This window comes from Nerophis lumbriciformis, linkage group LG03, assembly GCF_033978685.3.
Source record: "Nerophis lumbriciformis linkage group LG03, RoL_Nlum_v2.1, whole genome shotgun sequence".
In the NCBI taxonomy this organism is placed as follows: domain Eukaryota; kingdom Metazoa; phylum Chordata; class Actinopteri; order Syngnathiformes; family Syngnathidae; genus Nerophis; species Nerophis lumbriciformis.
This window is the reverse complement of record NC_084550.2, coordinates 12,131,092-12,154,036: the sequence shown is the minus strand read 5'-3', so window position 1 is coordinate 12,154,036 and position 22,945 is coordinate 12,131,092. Positions and strand designations below refer to the sequence as shown.

At 39.5% G+C, this 22,945-nt stretch overlaps 1 protein-coding gene across 1 annotated transcript in view; it reads right to left on the bottom strand.

Moving 5' to 3' along the window:
* Positions 1 to 501: 501 nt before the first annotated feature.
* Positions 502 to 22,945, bottom strand: part of LOC133579153 (uncharacterized) — a 41,487-nt gene continuing 19,043 nt past the window's right edge. Inside the window, exons 4-6 of the mRNA XM_061933684.2 lie at positions 16,501 to 16,660; positions 11,552 to 11,770; positions 502 to 2,268 (exon numbers count right to left, since the gene is read on the bottom strand). Coding sequence (XP_061789668.2) covers positions 1,253 to 2,268; positions 11,552 to 11,770; positions 16,501 to 16,660 — 1,395 coding nt within the window. The 3' untranslated portion in view covers positions 502 to 1,252. The remainder of the gene's footprint in view (positions 2,269 to 11,551; positions 11,771 to 16,500; positions 16,661 to 22,945) is intronic.

The following is a 22,945-nucleotide window of genomic DNA, read 5'->3' as shown; positions in this document are numbered from 1 at the left end:
ATTACGGGAAAACCGGAGTAGTTGGCAGGTATGTATATATAATCCTCCATATTGGCAGACATAGTGATTAATTTATTCAGCAGAGCATTAAAACTTGGATCTGACAAAAAAGTAAACACAAATACTGTCTTCCTCGCTGATAAAACATGATAGCAACATACATGTGCTAGCTCACGATCGCCCCCACTTCTCAGTGTGGCGAGTTGGAGTACTACAAAAGGCACTCTTATACAGTGCTTAAATCTGTATTTTTAGTCTTATAATCAAGGAATATTGAGGTCACACTTATATTAAAACATTAATGCTAAGGTTTCGTCCAGTAGTGAACGGGTGACGTCTGATGATGATGATGATGATGTATCTGTGCAAGTGAACAAATGGATCCACAAGGGACAACAACCCTTTCCACAGACTACACACACACACACCAAAAACACAAATCTCAGAAGCCTACAACAATATATTTGAAGAAGACTTTAGGATTAAAAGTGAAGATGTGAGGTGAAAAAAGTACAAATGCAGCAATAAAAACAACCAACTCCACTTACGATGGCTTTAAAGTTCAGTGATGTGTTGCTAACTTCAGCCTTTTTCTTCTTTGTTGATGTTTTGCAGTAGTTAACATCCATGATGTAACAATGCTGCTAATCTACCAGAGTCCACATTTTGTTAACCATTTTATTCATTCATACTTTTAATTGGATAATAACATCAATAAAATGCAATTGAAAAAATGTGTGATTTTATAACACACACACAAAAAAAATTAAATAAGATGCCCTCTCTTTAAACAACGAAAAAATAAAATAAAATAGTAGCTACATATATAATATTCAATACATGCACACAACTTAAAAAGTAACTACAGGACAACATATAAGACTAGAAGATGAGAAGCACTCCATACAACATCAAATATACATTCATATTAAACATGCTGTGTTTTTAAAGTATCATTTAGCACAATCACTGTTTAAGTGTTTTTAAATCCCTGCAGCTTCCATGACTGTTACACACTTGTGTTCACTGACCTAATTCTTAAACCTGAACATCTTATCACACACAGTGCAACTAAACAGTTTCTCTCCATTGTGTGTTCTCATGTGTGCGGTCATGTTTGCTTTGTGGAGAAACTCTTCTTACAAACAGAGCAAGTAAAAGTTTTCTCACCTGTGTGTGTTCTCACGTGCAATATAATTTCCTTCTTAGTGTTGAATCGTTTAGCACAAGCTGAGCAAGCAAAAGATTTCTCTCAAGTGTGTGTTCTCATGTGTCTGATCATGCTTTGCTTTCTGGAGAAACTATTCTTACAAACAGGGCAAGTAAAAGGTTTCTCACCTGTGTGTGTTCTCATGTGCAATATCATTTCCTGCTTAGTGTTGAATCTTTTAGCACAAGCTGAGCAAGCAAAAGGTTTCTCTCCAGTGTGTGTTCTCATGTGTGTGGTCATGCGTTCCTTTCTGGAGAAACTCTTCTTACAAACACAGCAAGTAAAAGGTTTCTCACCTGTGTGTGTTCTCATGTGTGTGGTCATGTCATTCTTTGTGTTGAATCTTTTAGCACAAGCTGAGCAAGCAAAAGGTTTCTCTCCAGTGTGTGTTCTCATGTGAGTGGTCATGTCACCCTTTTTGGAGAAACTCTTCTTACAAACGGAGCAAGTAAAAGGTTTCTCTCCAGTGTGTAATCTCATGTGTGTGGTAATGTTACGCTTTCTGGAGAAACTCTTCTTACAAACGGAGCAAGTAAAGGGTTTCTCTCCAGTGTGTGTTCTCATGTGTGTGGTCATGTAATGTTTTGTGGAGAAACTCTTCTTACAAACAGAGCAGGTAAAAGGTTTCTCTCCAGTATGTATTTTCATGTGAACTGTAAAATGACTCTTCCGTCTAAATGATTTCTCACATTCAGAGCAGTCAAAGTGTTTGTTGTTAGTGTGATGTCTCGTATCACTTTTAGAGTCCTTTTTACTCTTCAAAGGTTTTTGGATGTGGTCACTGTGATCAGAAGAGTCTGACATCATGTGGTCCATGTCTGACAGTGGAGCAAAGATGCTGTCTGGTTCTGACTTTATATCTTCACAATGCTCTCCATCAGCTTCTGTTATGTGTTGACTTACAAGCTCCGCCCCTCTGTTCTCCTCACTTTGAATGTGATGAAGCTGTAAGGACTGAGCTTCATCTTCATCATGAAGCTGCTCCTCTTTAATGTGGGAGGGGGCCTGGAGCTCCTTCTGTCCCACACTGGTGTGCCACTCCTCTTCATGACTCTCCGCTGACAAAATGAAAATTGCAAAAGTCGTACCAATTTATTAGAATGGAGACATAATCAATCAATCAATCAATCAATTCCTTTATTGTCATTGTCATAATAACTCTTAAGTCATACACGAACAACAAGATTTTGTTTGAACTTTACTAACTACAGACCAGTTTCATTACTTCCACCATTCTCCAAAATCATGGAAAAACTATTCCATTGCCGATTAGATATATTTATCAACAAAAGTGGGATGCTCATGGAGAACCAATATGTATTCCCAGCAAATATCTCAACATCTGGTCAACATATGTAATAACAAGTGTATGTAAGATATTGAAATTAATCAAAACAATGTATGTATATATATATATATATATATATATATATATATATATATATATATATATATATATATATATATATATATATATAGATAGATAGATAGATAGATAGATAGATAGATACAAACCCCGTTTCCATATGAGTTGGGAAATTGTGTTAGATGTGTGTTAGATATTAACGGAATACAATCATTTGCAAATCCTTTTCAACCCATATTCAGTTGAATACACTACAAAGACAAGATATTTGATGTTCAAACTCATAAACTTTTTTTTTTTTTTTGCAAATAATAATTAACTTAGAATTTCATGGCTGCAACACGTGCCAAAGTAGTTGGGAAAGGGCATGTTCACCACTGTGTTACATCACCTTTTCTTTTAACAACACTCAATAAACGATTGGGAACTGAGGAAACTAATTGTTGAAGCTTTGAAAGTGGAATTATTTCCCATTCTTGTTTTACGTAGAGCTTCAGTCGTTCAACAGTCCGGGGTTTCCGCTGTCGTATTTTACGCTTCATAATGCGCCACACATTTTCAATGGGAGACAGGTCTGGACTGCAGGCGGGCCAGGAAAGGACCCGCACTCTTTTTTTACGAAGCCACGCTGTTGTAACACGTGCTGAATGAGGCTTGGCATTGCCTTGCTGAAATAAGCAGGGGCGTCCATGAAAAAGACGGCGCTTAGATGGCAGCATATGTTGTTCCAAAACCTGTATGTACCTTTCAGCATTAATGGTGCCTTCACAGATGTGTAAGTTACCCATACCTTGGGCACTAATGCACCTCCATACCATCACAGATGCTGGCTTTTGAACTTTGCGTCGATAACAGTCTGGATGGTTCGCTTCCCCTTTGGTCCGGATGACACGATGTCGAATATTTCCAAAAACAATTTGAAATGTGGACTCGTCAGACCACAGAACACTTTTCCACTTTGCATGATCACTCTTGGGCCCAGAGAAGCCGGCGGCATTTCTGAATGTTGTTGATAAATGGCTTTCGCTTTGCATAGTAGAACTTTAACTTGCACTTACAGATGTAGCGACAAACTGTATTTAGTGACAGTGGTTTTCTGAAGTGTTTCTGAGCCCATGTGGTGATATCCTTTAGAGATTGATGTCGGTTTTTGATACAGTGCCATCTGAGGGATCGAAGGTCACGGTCATTCAGTGTTGGTTTCCGGCCATGCCGCTTACGTGGAGTGATTTTTCCAGGTTCTCTGAACCTTTTGATGATATTATGGACTGTAACTTTCTTGCAATTGCACTTTGAGAAACGTTGTTTTTAAACTGTTTGACTATTTGCTCACACAGTTGTGGACAAAGGGGTGTACCTCGCCCCATCCTTTCTTGTGAAAGACTGAGCATTTTTTGGGAAGCTGTTTTTATACCCAATCATGGCACCCACCTGTTCCCAATTAGCCTGCAAATCTGTGGGATGTTCCAAATAAGTGTTTGATGAGCATTCTTCAACTTTATCAGTATTTATTGCCACCTTTCCCAAATTCTTTGTTACGTGTTGTTGGCATCAAATTCAAAAGTTAATGATTATTTGCAAAAAAAAATGTTTATCAGTTTAAACATCAAATATGTTGTCTTTGTAGCATATTCAACTGAATATGGGTTGAAAATGATTTGCAAATCATTGTATTCCGTTTATATTTACATCGAACACAATTTCCCAACTCATATGGAAATGGGGTTTGTAGATAGATAGATATAGATACATAGATAGATAGATAGATAGATGGATAGAGAGAGAGAGAGAGAGAGAGAGAGAGAGAGAGAGAGAGAGAGAGAGAGAAATTGTAATAACTTGAAGTAAATAATGAAGATTGAAAACCAATTACGAAAAACTAAGTGAGTGTGTGTATGTGTATGTGTGTGTGTGTGTGTGTGTGTGTGTGTGTGTATGTGTGTGCGCGTGCGTGTGTGCGTGTGCGTGTGCGTGCGCGTGCGTGTGCGTGTGCGTGTGCGTGTGCGTGTGTGTGTGTGTGTGTGTGTGTGTGTGTGTGTGTTCTTGAGACATGAAGAAGGAAAAGTAAATTCCATATGAGGAGGTGTTAACAAGTTAGGACATAAATCATGGTCCCAATAACATTGCATCTAATAGAGAGCCAAATACTAGAGTATGTGAACATTGCTCCAAAGTCAGGATTTTTTGTTGATTTAATGTGCATAAAAATTTAACATTGACAGGTGCAAAGGCAGCAATATATGATAAAACAAGACGGCAGCTAAAGAAGGACTTCCCTATTCATCCCCAGAAAACCCGCCAGGTGAGCGGCTGATTTTACCACTTCCGGTGCTGACGTAAGACAACCCGCGTCCCATATTATTTTTTTAATTAAATAAATTTATTTCCATCATATAATCAACCATCAACCATTTTGTGTCATCAGTTTAACAGTACAGATTATATATATTTAACAATCATACACATTTACACACAAAAAAAAGAAAAATAATTACCGAAAAAGGAATAGGCTGAAGCCAAAGCTTATATTTGGGGGGATTGCACCCAATACTTCTTAGACGGAAACAAAAATAATGAAAATATAAATGAAGTAGTTGAAAGCTTCAATAATTACTTTGTAAATATTGGACCAAAATTGGAAGAAAGGATTCCAGACCCAGTTTCAATTGAGGACTATAATGATACCATAGAGCAAAATCCCAACTCAATGTTCCTCAGTAATGTGACACAGGAGGAAATAGTTAAAATCGTGTAATCTACGACTTCAACTGATTGTAATGGAATCGATATAGAAACGATAAAAAAGTTTATCGAAAAGATCTCAGGACCATTGGTGTATATCAGTAACCTATCATCTCAAACTAAATTCCCAAAACAAAATGAAAATAGCTAAAGTTGTACCAATTTATAAGACTGGAGACGAACACCAATTTACAAATTATAGACCTGTTTCGTTACGTCTACAATTTTCTAAAATCATTGAAAAAATGTCCAATAACAAATTAGAGAGTTTCACAAACAAAAATAGAATACTAGATGAGAACCAATATGGATACAGAGCTAATGTTTCAACTTTGATGGCTTTAATTGAAATGACAGAATAAATGACCAAAGCAGTAGATAGTAAAAAATGTGCGGCAGCAGTGTTGTTGGATCTAACTAAAGCATTTGACACAATTAATCACAATATTTTAATCAAAAAACTAGAACAGTATGGCATTAGAGGGTTGGTCTTAAACTGGATTAGAAGTTATTTACCGGTAACCAACAGGAAACCCTACGTGAAGATAGGCGAACACACATCAACAACACTAAATATTTCCTGTGGCGTACCTCAGGGATATACAGGTAAAAGCCAGTAAATTAGAATATTTTGAAAAACTTGATTTATTTCAGTAATTGCATTCAAAAGGTGTAACTTGTACATTATATTTATTCATTGCACACAAAATTGATGCATTCAAATGTTTATTTCATTTAATTTTGATGATTTGAAGTGGCAACAAATGAAAATCCAAAATTCCGTGTGTCACAAAATTAGAATATTACTTAAGGCTAATACAAAAAAGGGATTTTTAGAAATGTTGGCCAACTGAAAAGTATGAAAATGAAAAATATGAGCATGTACAATACTCAATACTTGGTTGGAGCTCCTTTTGCCTCAATTACTGCGTTAATGCGGCGTGGCATGGAGTCGATGAGTTTCTGGCACTGCTCAGGTGTTATGAGAGCCCAGGTTGCTCTGATAGTGGCCTTCAACTCTTCTGCGTTTTTGGGTCTGGCATTCTGCATCTTCCTTTTCACAATACCCCACAGATTTTCTACGGGGCTAAGGTCAGGGGAGTTGGCGGGCCAATTTAGAACAGAAATACCATGGTCCGTAAACCAGGCACGGGTAGATTTTGCGCTGTGTGCAGGCGCCAAGTCCTGTTGGAACTTGAAATCTCCATCTCCATAGAGCAGGTCAGCAGCAGGAAGCATGAAGTGCTCTAAAACTTGCTGGTAGACGGCTGCGTTGACCCTGGATCTCAGGAAACAGAGTGGACCGACACCAGCAGATGACATGGCACCCCAAACCATCACTGATGGTGGAAACTTTACACTAGACTTCAGGCAACGTGGATCCTGTGCCTCTCCTGTCTTCCTCCAGACTCTGGGACCTCGATTTCCAAAGGAAATGCAAAATTTGCTTTCGTCAGAAAACATGACTTTGGACCACTCAGCAGCAGTCCAGCTGGTGTCGGTCCACTCTGTTTCCTGAGATCCAGGGTCAACGCAGCCGTCTACCAGCAAGTTTTAGAGCACTTCATGCTTCCTGCTGCTGACCTGCTCTATGGAGATGGAGATTTCAAGTTCCAACAGGACTTGGCGCCTGCACACAGCGCAAAATCTACCCGTGCCTGGTTTACGGACCATGGTATTTCTGTTCTAAATTGGCCCGCCAACTCCCCTGACCTTAGCCCCGTAGAAAATCTGTGGGGTATTGTGAAAAGGAAGATGCAGAATGCCAGACCCAAAAACGCAGAAGAGTTGAAGGCCACTATCAGAGCAACCTGGGCTCTCATAACACCTGAGCAGTGCCAGAAACTCATTGACTCCATGCCACGCCGCATTAACGCAGTAATTGAGGCAAAAGGAGCTCCAACCAAGTATTGAGTATTGTACATGCTCATATTTTTCATTTTCATACTTTTCAGTTGGCCAACATTTCTAAAAATCCCTTTTTTGTATTAGCCTTAAGTAATATTCTAATTTTGTGACACACGGAATTTTGGATTTTCATTTGTTGCCACTTCAAATCATCAAAATTAAATGAAATAAACATTTGAATGCATCAGTCTGTGTGCAATGAATAAATATAATGTACAAGTTACACCTTTTGAATGCAATTACTGAAATAAATCAAGTTTTTCAAAATATTCTAATTTACTGGCTTTTACCTGTATACTAGGAATAAAATTATTCAAGCTCTATATAAATGACATTTGTAAAGTTACAAAATATGTAAAGTTAGTATTATTTGCAGATGATACAACAGTGTTTTGTTCAGGAGAGAACACACAGAAGTTAATACAAATAATAACAGAAGAAATTAACACATTAAAAAGATAGTTTGACAAAAACAGACTATCTTTGAATCTCAGTAAAACTAAAATAATGCTATTTGGTAACAGTAGAAGAGAAAGTCAAACACAAATACAAATAGACGGAATAGAAATTGAACGAGTAAATGAAACCACATTTCTAGGTATAATGGTTGATGATAAAATGAACTGGAAATCTCATATAAAAAAAATATACAACATAAAGTAGCAAGAAGCACGTCAATAATGAATAAAGCAAAACATGTTCTAGACCAAAAATCACTTCATATTCTCTACTGCTCACTAGTGTTACATATCTGAGTTACTGTGTAGAAATATGGGAAATAACTACAAAAGTACACTTCATTCATTAACTGTGTTACAAAAAAGATCAGTTAGAATAATACATCATGTTGGATATAGAGATCATTCAAACCCTTTATTTATTGAATCTAAAATACTGAAATTCCACGACATAGTGAATTTGCAAACAGCTAAAATGATGCATAAAGCAAACTATAACCTGCTAGCCAAGAATGTACAACAATTCTTCTCAAAACAAGAGGAGAGATATATTCTTACAGAAAAATGTAATTCAAAACATTTGTATGCACGTACAACACTTAAGACCTTCAGTATATCAGTATGTGGAATTAAATGATGGAATGGATTAAGCAAATAAATCAAACAATGTACTAATATGATCCACTTCAAGAAACTCTTCAAACTTAAAGTGTTTACAAAGTACAAAGAAGAAGAACCATGACAAACATTCTGAATTTATTTCATCCATTCGTTCATTTTCTAGATAATCTTACTTATCTCACCATATGAAATATAACTTACCCCACCGAGTATTATTTATTTATTTTTATTGTGATTACTTATGGAGTACATTGTGTATAAATTGAGAACAGGGAGTGAACAAAAGTTTTAGCAACTGCTATGTAAAAGAAAAGGGGTAGGATTAAATAAGCTCTGCTTCTTCCTACTCCTTTTCCAACATGTTGAAAAGACAAACTGGAAATAGTGATGAATCATGTTGTATGCATGCATGTGTGATGTATCATGTTGTATGCATGCATGTGTGATGCATCATGTTGTATGTAGGCATGTGTGATGTATCATGTTGTATGTATGCATGTGTGATGTATCATGTTGTATACATGCATGTGTGATGTATCATGTTGTATGCTTGCGTGTTCGAAATAAACTCAAACTCAACTCAACTCAATTTTCAAGCCACAAAATGCAAATGGAGTATTGTTGGCATTTCTTGGATGGTTATAGAGGACCTCCCATTGGCTCCATTGCAAGTGGACTTTTATTTACATTTATGAGTTAGAATTAGGGCTGGGCGATATATGGAATATACTCGATATATCGTGCGTTTGTCTCTGTGCGATATAGAAAATGACTATATGGTGATATTTGGGTATACGTTCTCACACAGTTGCTTTTAGCTGCGGGCATTACACTACAGGCTCTTCTCACTTTTTCTTGTCTCTCCTCACGGAGACATAAAACAAGCGCACCTTCTTACATACGTCACATACTGTCACGCGTGCAACGTCATACGCTTTCGCGGAGCAGACAGGTAGCGGCATGGTAACGTTAGCTCTGGTGCTAACGGAGTGGTGCTAGTGGTAATACGAGAGAAAGAAGGTGCAAATCTGGTAACAAATGAAGGAATATTTAATTCCAAAAAAAAAAAACCAGCACGGGGTCCATCGTCTGGCGGTGGTTTGGTTTCAAGCGGGTAGATGGTGAACAAGTATGCGACAAAAGCGTTGCTACAAAAAGTAGCAGCACTACTAATGTAGCATCATTTGAAAAGTCACCTGCTAGAGAATGAAGAGTGCTTGAAACTCCGCATGTCAACATCTCCGTTCGGTGCCACACCCACAAAATGCCCAAACAGTCATTTCCACATCAACACCGTATGAAACAAATAGTCAACAACAGAAGGAGATAACGTGCGCAGGAACCTACCACATAGCGAAGGACATACACTACTTGATTTCCTATAATGCAGCTCATTTTTATTTGACAGTTTTTGAAATATCTTGTGTGACATCATGCACAAAAGTGCACTTTATTTGTTTTAAACTATTGTAGTGGCGTTCTGTACAAAAAGTGCACTTTAATTTACCGTATTTTCCGCACTATAAGCCGCCCCGGGTTATTAGCCGCACCTTCAATGAATGGCATATTTCAAAACTTTGTCCACCTATAAGCCGCCCCGGGTTATAAGCCGCGCCTACGCTGCGCTAAAGGGAATGTCAAAAAAACAGTCAGATAGGTCAGTCAAACTTTAATAATATATTACAAACCAGCGTTCTAACAACTCTGTTCACCCCCAAAATGTAATGTGCAAATGTGCAATCACAAAAATAGTAACACTCAAATTAGTGCAGAGCAATAGTAACATCAATAACTCAACGTTGCTCGAACGTTAATGTCACACAACACACAAAATAAAGATTTAAAGCTCACTTTCTGAAATTATTCCTCATCCATAAATCCCTTGAATTCTTCTTCAGTGTCTGAATTAAAAAGTTGGGCGAATACGGCATCCAAAATGGCCGGCTCCGTCTCGTCGAAGTCATCAGAGTCAATGTCGCTGTTGTTGTCCAGCAGTTCCGTGAATCCTGCCTTCCGGAAAGCTCGGACCACAGTTGAGACCGATATATCCGCCAGGCATTTACAATCCACTGGAAGATGTTGGCGTATGTCGTCCGGCGCTGTCTCCCTGTCTTGGTGGCGCAGGTCATCTTGTTGCTTCCTCTACCTACGCACCATTGATTCATTTATGTTCAATTCTCTCGCTGCTGCTCTATTTCCGTGTTCTACTGCGTGACTTATTGCCTTGAGTTTGAATTCTGCGTTGTACGCGTGTCTCTTAATAGGAGCCATTTTGTGGTCTTTACAGATGTAAACACACAAATGAAATGAAACGCAATATCCGGGGGCTTCTTCTTCTACGGGGGCGGGTGGTTGCTTACAGTAGAAGAAGAAGCGCTTCCTCTTCTATGGGGGCGGGTGCTTAACTTGGCGGTTGCTTACCATAGAAGAAGAAGCGCTTCCTCTTCTACGGGGAAAAAAGATGGCGGCTGTTTACCGTAGTTGCGAGACCTAAACTTTATGAAAATGAATATTAATATTAATCCATATATAAGGCGCGCCGCACTGTCAGCTTTTGAGAAAATTTGTGGTTTTTAGGCGCGGCTTATAGTGCGGAAAATACGGTAGTGTTGTTTTGATAAGTCATCTTAGTGACATCATGCACAAAAATGCACTAATAGCTTGTTTTAAAATGTCTCTGACAATCTTGCAATTTCTGTTTGGAAATGACATGAATGTTTGTGCCACTGCTTAATAACTGTTTAATAAATACTGTTTTGGTAAATTGACTTAGTTGTGATTTCCCTCTCTGCATGAAAGTTTAAAATGAGCATATATTAATGCAGTATGAAGAAGAATGTTTTAATGTAGACAAATAGAATCATCATACTGCTGTGATTATATGCAGCAAGTGTTCATTCAAGGCTAAGGCAAAATATCCACATATATATCGTGTATCGTGACATGGCCTAAAAATATTGAGATATTAATAAAAGGCCATATCGCCCAGCCCGAATTAGAATGTGACTTCTTTTTTTTTTTAAATATCCACCGTCATGTCTTTTATAATGATTGTGAACGATAGAAAAATTCCCCCAAAAAAGAGCAGTTCCCCTCTAAATTCCAATGAATAGATTTAAGACTTTAAGTCTATGAGCATGAAGTGATGAAGCCTACTTGGATGAGTCTTCTAAGACAAAGTGAACAGTCCAGTTGTGATGGATTGAATGCCCTGACAATAAAATGATATGTGGATGTTGTGCTTACTTGGACTGTGATGAAGCTGTGAGGACTCAGGTGGTTTGTCTTCATGCTCTTCAGTCTTCACAGAGACAACAGTCAGTGGAAACTTGGTGAGATCATCCTCCTCCTGCCCTAGAAGACACTCTCCCTCCTGAGTGATCCACACTTCCTCCTCTTCCTCTTTAATGTGAGGGGGCTGTGGATCATCCTCTTCCTCTTTAATGTGAGGGGGCTGCTGGACGTCTGTTGGGTAAATAAGTAAATAAAATAAAGAGAGAATAGAAATAGTTTTGGATTGACACTGTTAACATAATGACATTAATTGTGTTCTTTTGTGTGTTGTGTTAAAAGTGTGTAGCAAAACAACCAATAAAAATGCGGGAAATACTTCCTTTTGTCCCAGCCAGGGCCGGCCCGTGGCATAGGCCGTATAGGCAAATGCTAAGGGCGCCATCCATCAGGGGGCGCCACGCCAGTGCCACAAATGTTGGAGAAAAAAAAAAAAAGTTGGTACTATTATTTCTAAATACAAAAAATAATCCCACGTTAATTAAAATGCAAAGTAAAGCCTATATAATGGAAATATTATTTGTTACAACATTACCCCAAGCACGGTGCGCCCCCTCCCTTCCCGTATCATGACTCTTTTTGGACGTCACCACATCAAAAAATCAACACAAGATGTCAAAATGGCCAAAACTGTCAGGTGCCCAGGGAAGAAAAAAGAGAAAAGAAGAGGAGGAGAAACGAGAAAAGACAGAGGTAGCAGGTAGGTATCGTTAGCCTACATGAAATTATTTGTCTGTTACAGAATGTGATAGTAACCTGGCTTTTTAGCATTAAGCTAATGTTACATGATTCGGCAATTGCTAATCAATAAATAGCTAGTTCTGTTTTAACGTCGGGTTAATATTGTGGAGGGGGCTAAATTGTTATGGAAAATAATAATGTAACGTTAGGTAATTACAGTACTCCCACCTTACATTCCTCAGGGACATTTGTATTAGATCTTTTAAGCAGGTGTTTTTTGTTTACATTGTTATTGCCTTCTGGTTAGCTAATGTTTGCCCTGCAGGTAATAGTCACTTTTCCACCCCTTTATATATTAGGTATAGTTGTAAGCCTAGTTGTTAAAGTGCACATCATTAATGTAAATTAAGCAATATGTATGTAAAAAATATTGTATTTCATATATTCATTTTTTATTTTTTGCATTCATTTATTTATTCATATATTTTTTTATCTTGTTAACTATTCTGATTGTTAATTTGCTTTCTTTAAGTAAAAAAAAGGTCAAAGACAAAGCTATTCGGTTTCTTGTGAGTATATACACTTCAATGCCGATGTGGGGGGGCGCCACCTAAAATCTTGCCTAGGGCGCCAGATTGGCGCCCTAGGCAAGATTTAGTGGTCCCAGCCACTAAAATTAATCCAAAAGTGATTACAAAAGTAGACTTGGCAATTTGATGGGGGGCAATTTGAAAAGTTTTTACAAGTACGAGGCAGCATTGATTGAGGCATTCGTAACTTTACACTCACTGATGTAAAGTGTGTAAATATTGTATTCTGTATACGGTCTATCACACCTAAACTTTATCTCTAAACTTAACCATAATCTTTTAATTACATAGTCATTACCATAACTTCAATATCATGGAAATAAAAAATGTAATTCCAAAATCACTTTTAAATGGTATGTTTTTGTCATCATGCAAAATACTTTTTGTGGTCATTTTGTTGGCTGGGCCAAAAGGAACTTTTACCAGAAACATGTTTTACTATGTGCTGTTTTATGGAGTATCTCCATCAACAATTCCTCTTTAGGAATTGGAGACCATCTACGACACGCTGAAGGAAAGTCAGTCATCTTTATGTTCTTTTAATAATTCAAGTGTTGACTACTTTGGTTATTGAAAATAATTGTTTACGTTCTCTTATTGATGCATGTAAGTCAGAATCAGGAAGTAAAATAACAACTTAAATTAGATTTGATTACAGTATAAAATGTATTTAGTGACTGTGTGAGTTTTGTGTAAACATGTTGATACAGGTTTACATCTTCTTGGGGACTGGAACACAGATATGTCTCGAAAGGATGCACCCATTTTTAAAACCTTCACTAAGCTGTGCCACCAACATTGTCTCACTTAGCTCATTAAGCAAACTACCAGGGTGAGTGAGTCCTTTTAAACCTTCATAGACCTCGTTGTTACTTCTGACCAGTCTAAGATCACCACAAGTGGAACTACTGTATGCGGCTTAAGTGATCATTCCATGATTTGCTGTACCCGTAAAGAACATAGAACTGAGGCTGACGGCCACAAAACAAGCAAAGCTACAATCCTCAAGACCTAGACTAGCAAGGCTTTCAATGACAAACTGGCACATTAAGACTCGCCCTTGGTACTTGCAAGTACACAGGGTTTTGGGTCAATTCTTAACCTCAGAAAAGTAAATAACTTCACAGTCAGAGTGGGTGACAATATTATAACAAACAAAAATTAGATTACGTATCTTGGTTGCATCGTAGAGACTAATCTCTCCAGTGAAAAAATTACTACTAAGGTAGTCAAAGAATCAACCGACAAATTCTGTTCTTAGTAGTGTTGTCCTGATACCAATATGTTGGTACCGGGACCTGTACCAAAATGTATTTTGATACTTTTCTAAATAAAAGGCACCACAAAAAAGTGCAATATTGGCTTTATTTTAACAAAAAATCTTAGGGTACATTAAACATATGTTTGTTATTGCAAGTATGTCCCTAAATAAAATAGTGAACATACTAGACAACTTGTCTTTTAGTAGGAAGTAAACAAACAAAAGCTCCTAATTTAGTCTGCTGACATATGCAGTAACATATTGTGTCATTTATATTCTATTATTTTGTCAACATTATTAAGGACAAGTGGTAGAAAATGGATTATTAATCCACTTGCTCATTTACTGTTAATATCTGCTTATTTTCTGTTTTAACATGCTCTGTCTACACTTCTGTTAAAATGTAATAATCACGTATTCTTCTGTTGTTTGGATACTTTACATTAGTTTTGGATGATGCCACACATTTGGGTATCAATCTGATACCAAGTAGTTACAGGATCATACATTGGTCATATTCAAAGTCCTCATGTGCCCAGGGACATATTTCCTGAGTTTATAAACATAATATAATTTTTTTTAAACGAAAGAAGATGTTGTCATGCCAAAAAGTATTGATGTAATCATAGAAGTAGTACTTTTTAGAGGCGGTATAGTACAGAATATGATTAATTAGTATCGCGTACTATACGAATACTGGTACACTGTACAACCCTAGTTCTTACCTCGTAGGATCGCCCCGCTGGTGGGTAGAAATAAACTTAAGACTCTAACACAAGCTACTCATTTAACCCCACTTTGACTACAGAGTTCATGTTTGGTACTGTGACGCCTTAAAAGCCCTGAAAAACAAACTCCAGACAGCACAAAACAAAATGATTGGGCTTCTACTCAACCGTCCATCTCGGGCTCACTTTTCCGCCAACCATTCCCTTAACTTGGGGAGGCTCTGGGTGGCTGACAGAGTACATCTTCTTGCAGTTGGTCTGGTGTACAAGATACACCATACCACTAAAATACCCATGTACCTGTCTAGATACTTCAAAATATATTCACCATTATAACACAACGTTGTACAAATCACATTCAACCCAGATTTCACTCAAAAAAAAGGTTCCAATTTCTTTGCCTGCTATACCACCAATGTGGAAGTCCCTATCAATAGTCATAAAGGAGTGCAAATCCCTTACTTCCTTCAAAGCCGCTTTGAAAAGACATTACAGGTTGCGGCTACTCGTAACTGGGAATGTCAGAAAGTGTTTTAGTCTTATCTTATTCTGACGCAGTTTTGAGATGTTAGATTTCCTGTGCTCTTAATTTGGCGATCTAGTCTGAGACGTCATTTCCTGTTTGTAGCGTTTCTGCGTAATATGGGCTCTTGTGTAAACAGCATTGTGTGCGTTTCTGACTAAAATGTAAGTATACGTCGAATATAGCACGGTTATTAATGCTAAAATGCCTATAATGTGTTAGATGTAGCCTTAAACGAGTGTTTGGTTGCAACAATGTTTTTGCTTGACGACATAATTCGCCAGCTCAACTTTCGCCCTGTTAATACTTCTTCTTACACAGTAGTTACCCTATTCTACCACTAGATGGCGACACAGACCACGTTTAAAGCACTGTCTAAATCAACAGTGCTTATTCCCCATTCATCTCTAATGGACTGCTTTAATAGTCCATGTACATTTGTTTGTATATCAGTTTTATAACACATTGTAGAGAATATCATATTATATATAATATCATACATATCCTGTTGTTTTATTGCATATTATATTGCCTAAATGTATCCTAATCATTATTTGTATGTGTTCCCTTTAGACCACACATCACACACACCTATACTACAATTGTTCAACTTCATCATTAAAGAGTGCCTGAAAGCCTCTCTGTGCCCTACTCTCTGACCAGAGTCCTTGTCCTAAGAAGATATCAGACCAGCATTCCGCATCCAGAGTAACCTACTCTATCACAGGGAATATACAAAGTATTTTGCTTTTATTTTGTTTTTATTTTCCTGCAGTATTGTTGTCTTTTAAATGCTACTTTCTGCATATGTTGTGTTCTATCTGTGTGAGATAAACACATATTTCAACTGAAACCATCTCAGGCTTTCTTGTAGCAGTGAATGTGTATCGTGATGAAACTGTACCCTTTCCTATGCAAACTTCCCATAACTCCTTCAATCAATCAATCACACATTGTTACAAACTGAGAGGAACATCAACCTCAAACTGTCTCGTTTTCATGAAGAATCTAAATCAAAGCATTGCATCATCCCCACAAGACAAAGCATCTTCATATTGAAGAAAAGTGTTAATAATGAAATATAAAGTTAGTAAAGATGTGAGAGTAAGAAGTAAACACACCTGTTCTGTGTAACACAACTTGATGTTTCTTGAAAACAGCGTCCAGTAGTTGATGTTGTCGCTCCTTCTCCTCTTTTGTTAGATAAAGCTCCTCCTCATACTTTGCTATCGTTCTTTCGCACATTTTCACACAATCACAACACTTTACACCCACATTTGATCTCTACTTAGCGATGTGTTGATAACGTCCGCGTCTCTTTGTTAGCAGCTAACAAGCTAAGCTAGCTAGCTAAACTAGCGACCACGATAAGCGTCTCACTCACCGAGACGTTTTTTTCTTCCTGAAATAGAGACTCAAATATGTATTTTATACGATATACATTTTTACAAACTGAAGAACAAATAATAACACTGAATTATTAGCGTCCTTCTCCCTTATTTCTGAGTCAATGTGCTTTCACGACAGTTGGCACGCTTGACGTTACAAGACGGTTCTGCTCTCGTCTATGACTGCTCTAATCTCGCGAGATGTGTCATGAGCAAAAGACTCAAAGCTTTGTAGTAAATCTTCGTGATCACTTTTTGATTTTCTAGATTTATTTTGCATTATTGACTTTGTTAAAACTGTTGTTTGTAATAAATTTATTACTTTTTTTTTTTTTTGTAGTTGTTTCACTAACTAAAATTATGCATATATTGTTGTATTAATCACCAATAAAACGATATTGAATCAATTATAATGAAAAATTAGGTAAAAGGCAACGTGAATGTTAAACGAAGCTCCTGCCTCTCGCCTACACGTCAATTTATCGTGCAGGAGCCAAAAGTCACCAGCAGATGGCAGTACAGTATTGTAATGTCCTACATATAGTATCATTGAAATGTTGCTGGTCACACAAATAAAACACACAATCCTCTGTTTTTGTCAAAATACCTCTAGTAGTGATACAAATGTGCTCCGACAAAATCAATCAATCAGTGTTTATTTATATAGCCCTAAATCACAAGTGTCTCAAAGGGCTGCACAAGCCACAACGACATCCTCGGTACAGAGCCCACATAAGGGCAAGGAAAAACTCACCCCAGTGGGACGTCGATGTGAATGACTATGAGAAACCTTGGAGAGGACCGCATATGTGGGTAACCCCCCCCCCTCTAGGGGAGACCGAATGCAATGGCTGTCGAGTGGGTCTGACATAATATTGTGAGAGTCCAGTCCATAGTGGATCCAGCATAATAGTAAGAGTCCAGTCCATAGTGGGGTCAGCAGGAAACCATCCCGAGCGGAGACGGGTCTGCAGCGCAGAGATGTTCCCAACCGATACACAGGCGAGCGGTCCACCCCGGGTCCCGACTCTGGACAGCCAGCACTTCATCCATGGCCACCGGACCTGTGTGTCTCCCTCTCCACAAGGGATAGGGGGAGCAGAGGAGAAAGGAAAAGAACTGGCAGATCAACTGCTTGAAAAAGGGGGTCTATTTAAAGGCGAGAGTATACAAATGAGTTTTAAGATGGGACTTAAATGCTTCTACTGAGGTAGCATCTCTAACTGTTACCGGGAGGGCATTCCATAGTACAGGAGCCCGAATAGAAAACGCTCTATAGTCCGCACACTTTTTTTGGGCTCTGGGAATCACTAATAAGCCAGAGTTCTTTGAACGCAGATTTCTTGCCGGGACATATGGCACAATACAATCGGCAAGATAGGATGGAGCTAGACCGTGTAGTATTTTATACGTAAGTAGTAAAACCTTAAAGTCACATCTTAAGTGCACAGGAAGCCAGTGCAGGTGAGCCAGTATAGGCGTAATATGATCAAACTTTCTTGTTCTTGTCAAAAGTCTAGCAGCAGCATTTTGTACCAACTGTAATCTTTTAATGCTAGACATAGGGACACCCGAAAATAATACGTTTCAGTAATCGAGACGAGACGTAACGAACGCATGAATAATGATCTCAGCGTCGCTAGTGGACAAAATGGAACACATTTTAGCGATATTACGGAGATGAAAGAAGGCCGTTTTAGTAACACTCTTAATGACTCAAAGGAGAGAGTTGGGTCGAAGATAATTCCCAGATTCTTTGCCGAGTCGCTTTGTGTCATTGTTTGGTTGTCAAATGTTAAGGTGGTATTATTAAATAAATGTCGGTGTCTAGCAGGACCGATAATCAGCATTTCCATTTTCTTAATGTTGAGTTGCAAAAAGATAGCGAAAATCCATTGTTTAATTTCATTAAGACACGCCTCCAGCTGACTACAATCCGGCGTGTTGGTCAGCTTTAGGGGCATGTAGAGTTGGGTGTCATCAGCATAACAGTGAAAGCTAACACCGTATTTGCGTATGATGTCCCCTAGCGGCAGCATGTAGATACTAAAGAGTGCAGGGCCAAGAACCGAACCCTGAGGAACTCCGCACGTTACCTTAACATAGTCCGAGGTCACATTGTTATGGGAGACGCACTGCATCCTGTCAGTAAGATAAGAGTTAAACCACGACAAGGCTAAGTCTGACATACCAATACGTGTTTTGATACGCTCTAATAAAATATTATGATCGACGGTATCGAAAGCAGCGCTAAGATCAAGAAGCAGCAACATAGATGACGCATCAGAATCCATCGTCAGCAATAGATCATTAGTCATTTTTGCGAGGGCTGTCTCCGTAGAGTGATTTGCCCTGAAACTGGATTGAAAAGGTTCACAGAGATTGTTAGACACTAAGTGTTCATTTAGCTGCTGTGCAACAATTTTTTCGAGGATTTTCGAAATAAACGGAAGGTGGGACACCGGTCGGTAGTCTACCATGAGGTCAGGATCGAGGTTAGGTCTTTTGAGCAGAGGATGAATAACCGCTTTCTTGAATGCTAGGGGAACAATGCCGGAGGAAAGTGATACGTTTATAATATTTAGCATCGATGGACCTAATAATACAAAAAGCTCCTTGATAGGTTTCCCAGGAAGTGGGTCAAGTAAACATGTTGTTTGTTTTATCCCACTTACACGCCGTAATAGTTCCTCTAATGTTATTTCATCAAAAAGAGAGAGACTATTTTGTATTGCAGTATCTGTCGTATCTGTGTTAATAGAACCCAGTTGTAGCTGGGATGCGTTATCTTTAATCTCCTTTCTAATGAGTTCAATTTTCTTATTAAATAAATTCATAAAGTCATCTGCCGAGTAGGTGGAGCTATTGGGAGGAGTCCCTTGTTGGGTTAGCGATGCTACTGTACTAAACAAAAATTTAGGGTCGTTTTTGTTGAGGCGGATGAGATTTGAGTAATATTTAGCTTTAGCTAAGGTAAGCATGCGTTTATACGATATTAAACTATCACTCCGTGCTTGATGGAAAACCTCAAGCTTAGTCGCGCGCCATTTGCGTTCCAACTTTCTACATGATAATTTATGAGCTCTAGTTTCTTCTGTAAACCATGGGGTGCGCCTTTTAGGGGCCCTTTTTTGTTTTAGCAGTGCTATACTATCAATGGTTTCGTGCAGAGCATTGTCAAAGTTGTTAGTGAGGTTATCAATAGAGCCAACATAATTTGGGAATGGTGCCATTACCGAAGGCAGTAGGTCAGCAAGAGTCATCGTTGTGGCAGCATTAATGTTGCGGCTGCTATAGCAGTTATTATTATTATTAGCTTGTTGACAATGAGTCAGAACTTCAAATTTTATAAGGTAATGATCGGACATTACTTTAGTATACGGGAGTATCGTAACTTTGGAGGTGGTGACACCCCTGACCAGCACTAGATCTATCGTATCGGTTAAGCGGCTTGGATCAAGCGTCCAGTCAATGTTTGGCTTTACCGTGTCTAATTTCACATTTCACTTTCCTTTTCTTGGATGCTTTGCCACCAGAAGATTCAGCCTCATACTTTTCCCCTCCTCCCACTTTTAGCACTTTGGCCACAGCGAGTCAATCACATGAATTGTTTCAGCGTTAGTTTTTACTTCCTGATCCAACCCTAGCTTGGAATTTAACCCTGGCTTGGAATCTAACCCAAGCGAGGCAGAACTGCCAAATGTGACTGACTATCACAAAAAGAAAGAAAACTATAAAATGGGTGAAGTCAGCACAAAGCGTCAGATGGACAGAACAACTGTGCCAAAAGCCAAGGTCAAAGATTTTCTTCTGCTTGGAGATGGCACATATCTAACATTAACATACACACTTTGATGAATTACCCACTAGATTTCTAAAGTCTGTGCTGAGCAGTTTGTCACCACAATTCCTTCATCTAGTTAACGTCTCACTTCAGACTGGAACATTTCCAAAGGCCTTAAAGGGGCTGTTTGCAACATTTACACAGATGTCTAGAGGGCGCTAACTTTCCAATTGATTCACACAGCATATCCCTCCTTTCTTTCGGCTTCTAGGCCGTAATGATGTAACTACATACGTACGTAACTCATGCATTAGCTTTGGGTGTTGTTAGCTAATAATAGCGACTTGAATAGTTAGCGTTAGCTGTCATTGAATGTAAATCTTATCTTAACAATAACATGATTGCAAATGGTTTGTTGCCTCTCTCGGACTGCTTTTCTACGTGTGCACCTGCCTCTGCATGTACGTGTTGACGAGACAGGGCGAGTGACCGCCGTAAACACCAATCATTTCATACGGTCAACTTCACAGACAAAATATGAACTTCACAGCATAAAAACAACGGCAGACATGAATTGTAGATGACACTAATATTTGTAGCAGGAAATCAACTGCAAACAAACGTATCCTTTTCCTCATTAGCGTCACGATCTCAGCAGCAGGAATATATCCAACTTTGTCTTTCACGGATGAATGTTTAATTAGTGGAGCCCTCAGATGTAAAGACATTGGTGCATCTAATGGTTTCTTCTCTAAATCCTGGTGAGTGCCAAATGAAGTGAGGTCGCAGCGAGCAGTAACGTCTTGCTGATGATAAATGCTTTAAATTTTTAAAAACAATATTTTTATTAAGAGTGTAAAAATCCACTCCATCCCATTTGAAATATATATTTTTTAATGAAACTCACCCTGGTTACTAATCATAGCCCCCCCGGTATACACTGAAAACCATGTGAAAATTGGACTACCAGAACTGGAGTTATGGGGGGGGTGCATTTCCCACCTGCCATAAAATGCACCCCCCATCTATCTCTGGCTAGGAAGGTCCTAGAGACATGAAACTCACCCTGGTTACTCATCGTAGCCCCCCGAGTATACACTGAAAACCATGTGAAAATTGGACTACCAGAAGTGGAGTTATGGGGGGGTGCATTTCCCACCTGCCACAGAATGCACCCCCCATCTATCTCTGGCTAGGAAGGTCCTAGAGACATGAAACTCACCCTGGTTACTCGTCGTACTCTGTCCGCTCTCAGCCCGCTCGCACACGTCAGCGAAGGCGGAAGTCGCACAAAACGGCTTCAGCTCGCGACAGAGACGCGCCACCCCCGCAATTCTTCCCTCCGGAGCACAGCCAAGCAGCCCGGGGTTCCCCTCCGCCGATGTTTGGTAATCCCATCACTCACTTTGCCAAACAGTTCACTGATTGGGCTGTCAGTCAGCTGGAGACCCGCGCGGATGACGTCATCCAATCCACTGGTGATGACGTCATAGACGAAGACATTTTTTTAAATTCAGTCACCTCTTTCTGTCAGCCGCCTCCAAATGACTTTAATTCAACAATTAAATACTATCAGGACATTTTTGTTAATTATAAGTCTAGTCAGTACCAGTCACATTCTGGTTTTCAAGCCCCACCCCCTATGGCTCAAGCTCCGCCCACTCCTCTGTTTTCTCCCTCCTGGTCGTCCCTACAGTCCACTATTGAAGAGCAGAATAGTCAATTTGGACAATCAAAAGGGGAGGAGCCTACCCACCTCCTCACCTCCTCCCTCCCACCCCTAAAGACTTTTCCAGACTGCACAAGACGCGTCTGGGATCCGCTTCTTGAGGGGGGGGCTAGTACTGGGTGCTTTGCTAGTGGGCGGGCACAGCTGCGCCCAGCCAAGCCCAAACCTCCATGCCGGCCTCCGCCACCAGACCTTCGGCATGCTAAGCCGCAACCCCCGGCTAGGCCACCTCTGCCAAAGTCACGCCCAGCACCTGCTCCAAGGCTGGTTCTCGCACCAGCACTGAATCCAAGTCTGGTTTCCGCACCAGCACCTGTTTCCACGACAACGACAGCCCGGACGCCTGCCACTCTGACGCCACCATCAACCCTGGTGGTCCTGCAAACACCATCCTCTCCACCTCCTGCTCCATCGCTGCAAAGCACACGAGACCCCGCAGTGACCGACCAAGTAAAAAGGGCATTGCACCAACAGGCCAAACAACTTGGACAACAGGAGGAACAGTTTGGCGTTCTTGGGGCTTGCGTCAATGCCATGGCGGAACGCCAAGACGCCCGCCTTGATGTTTTGGAGAGACAGCTGGGAAGTATTCTCACCGCGCTGCAGGTGATGATTCCCCCTACGGCCAACACAGCAGTCCAGCTCAGACATCCACCACCCGCAGA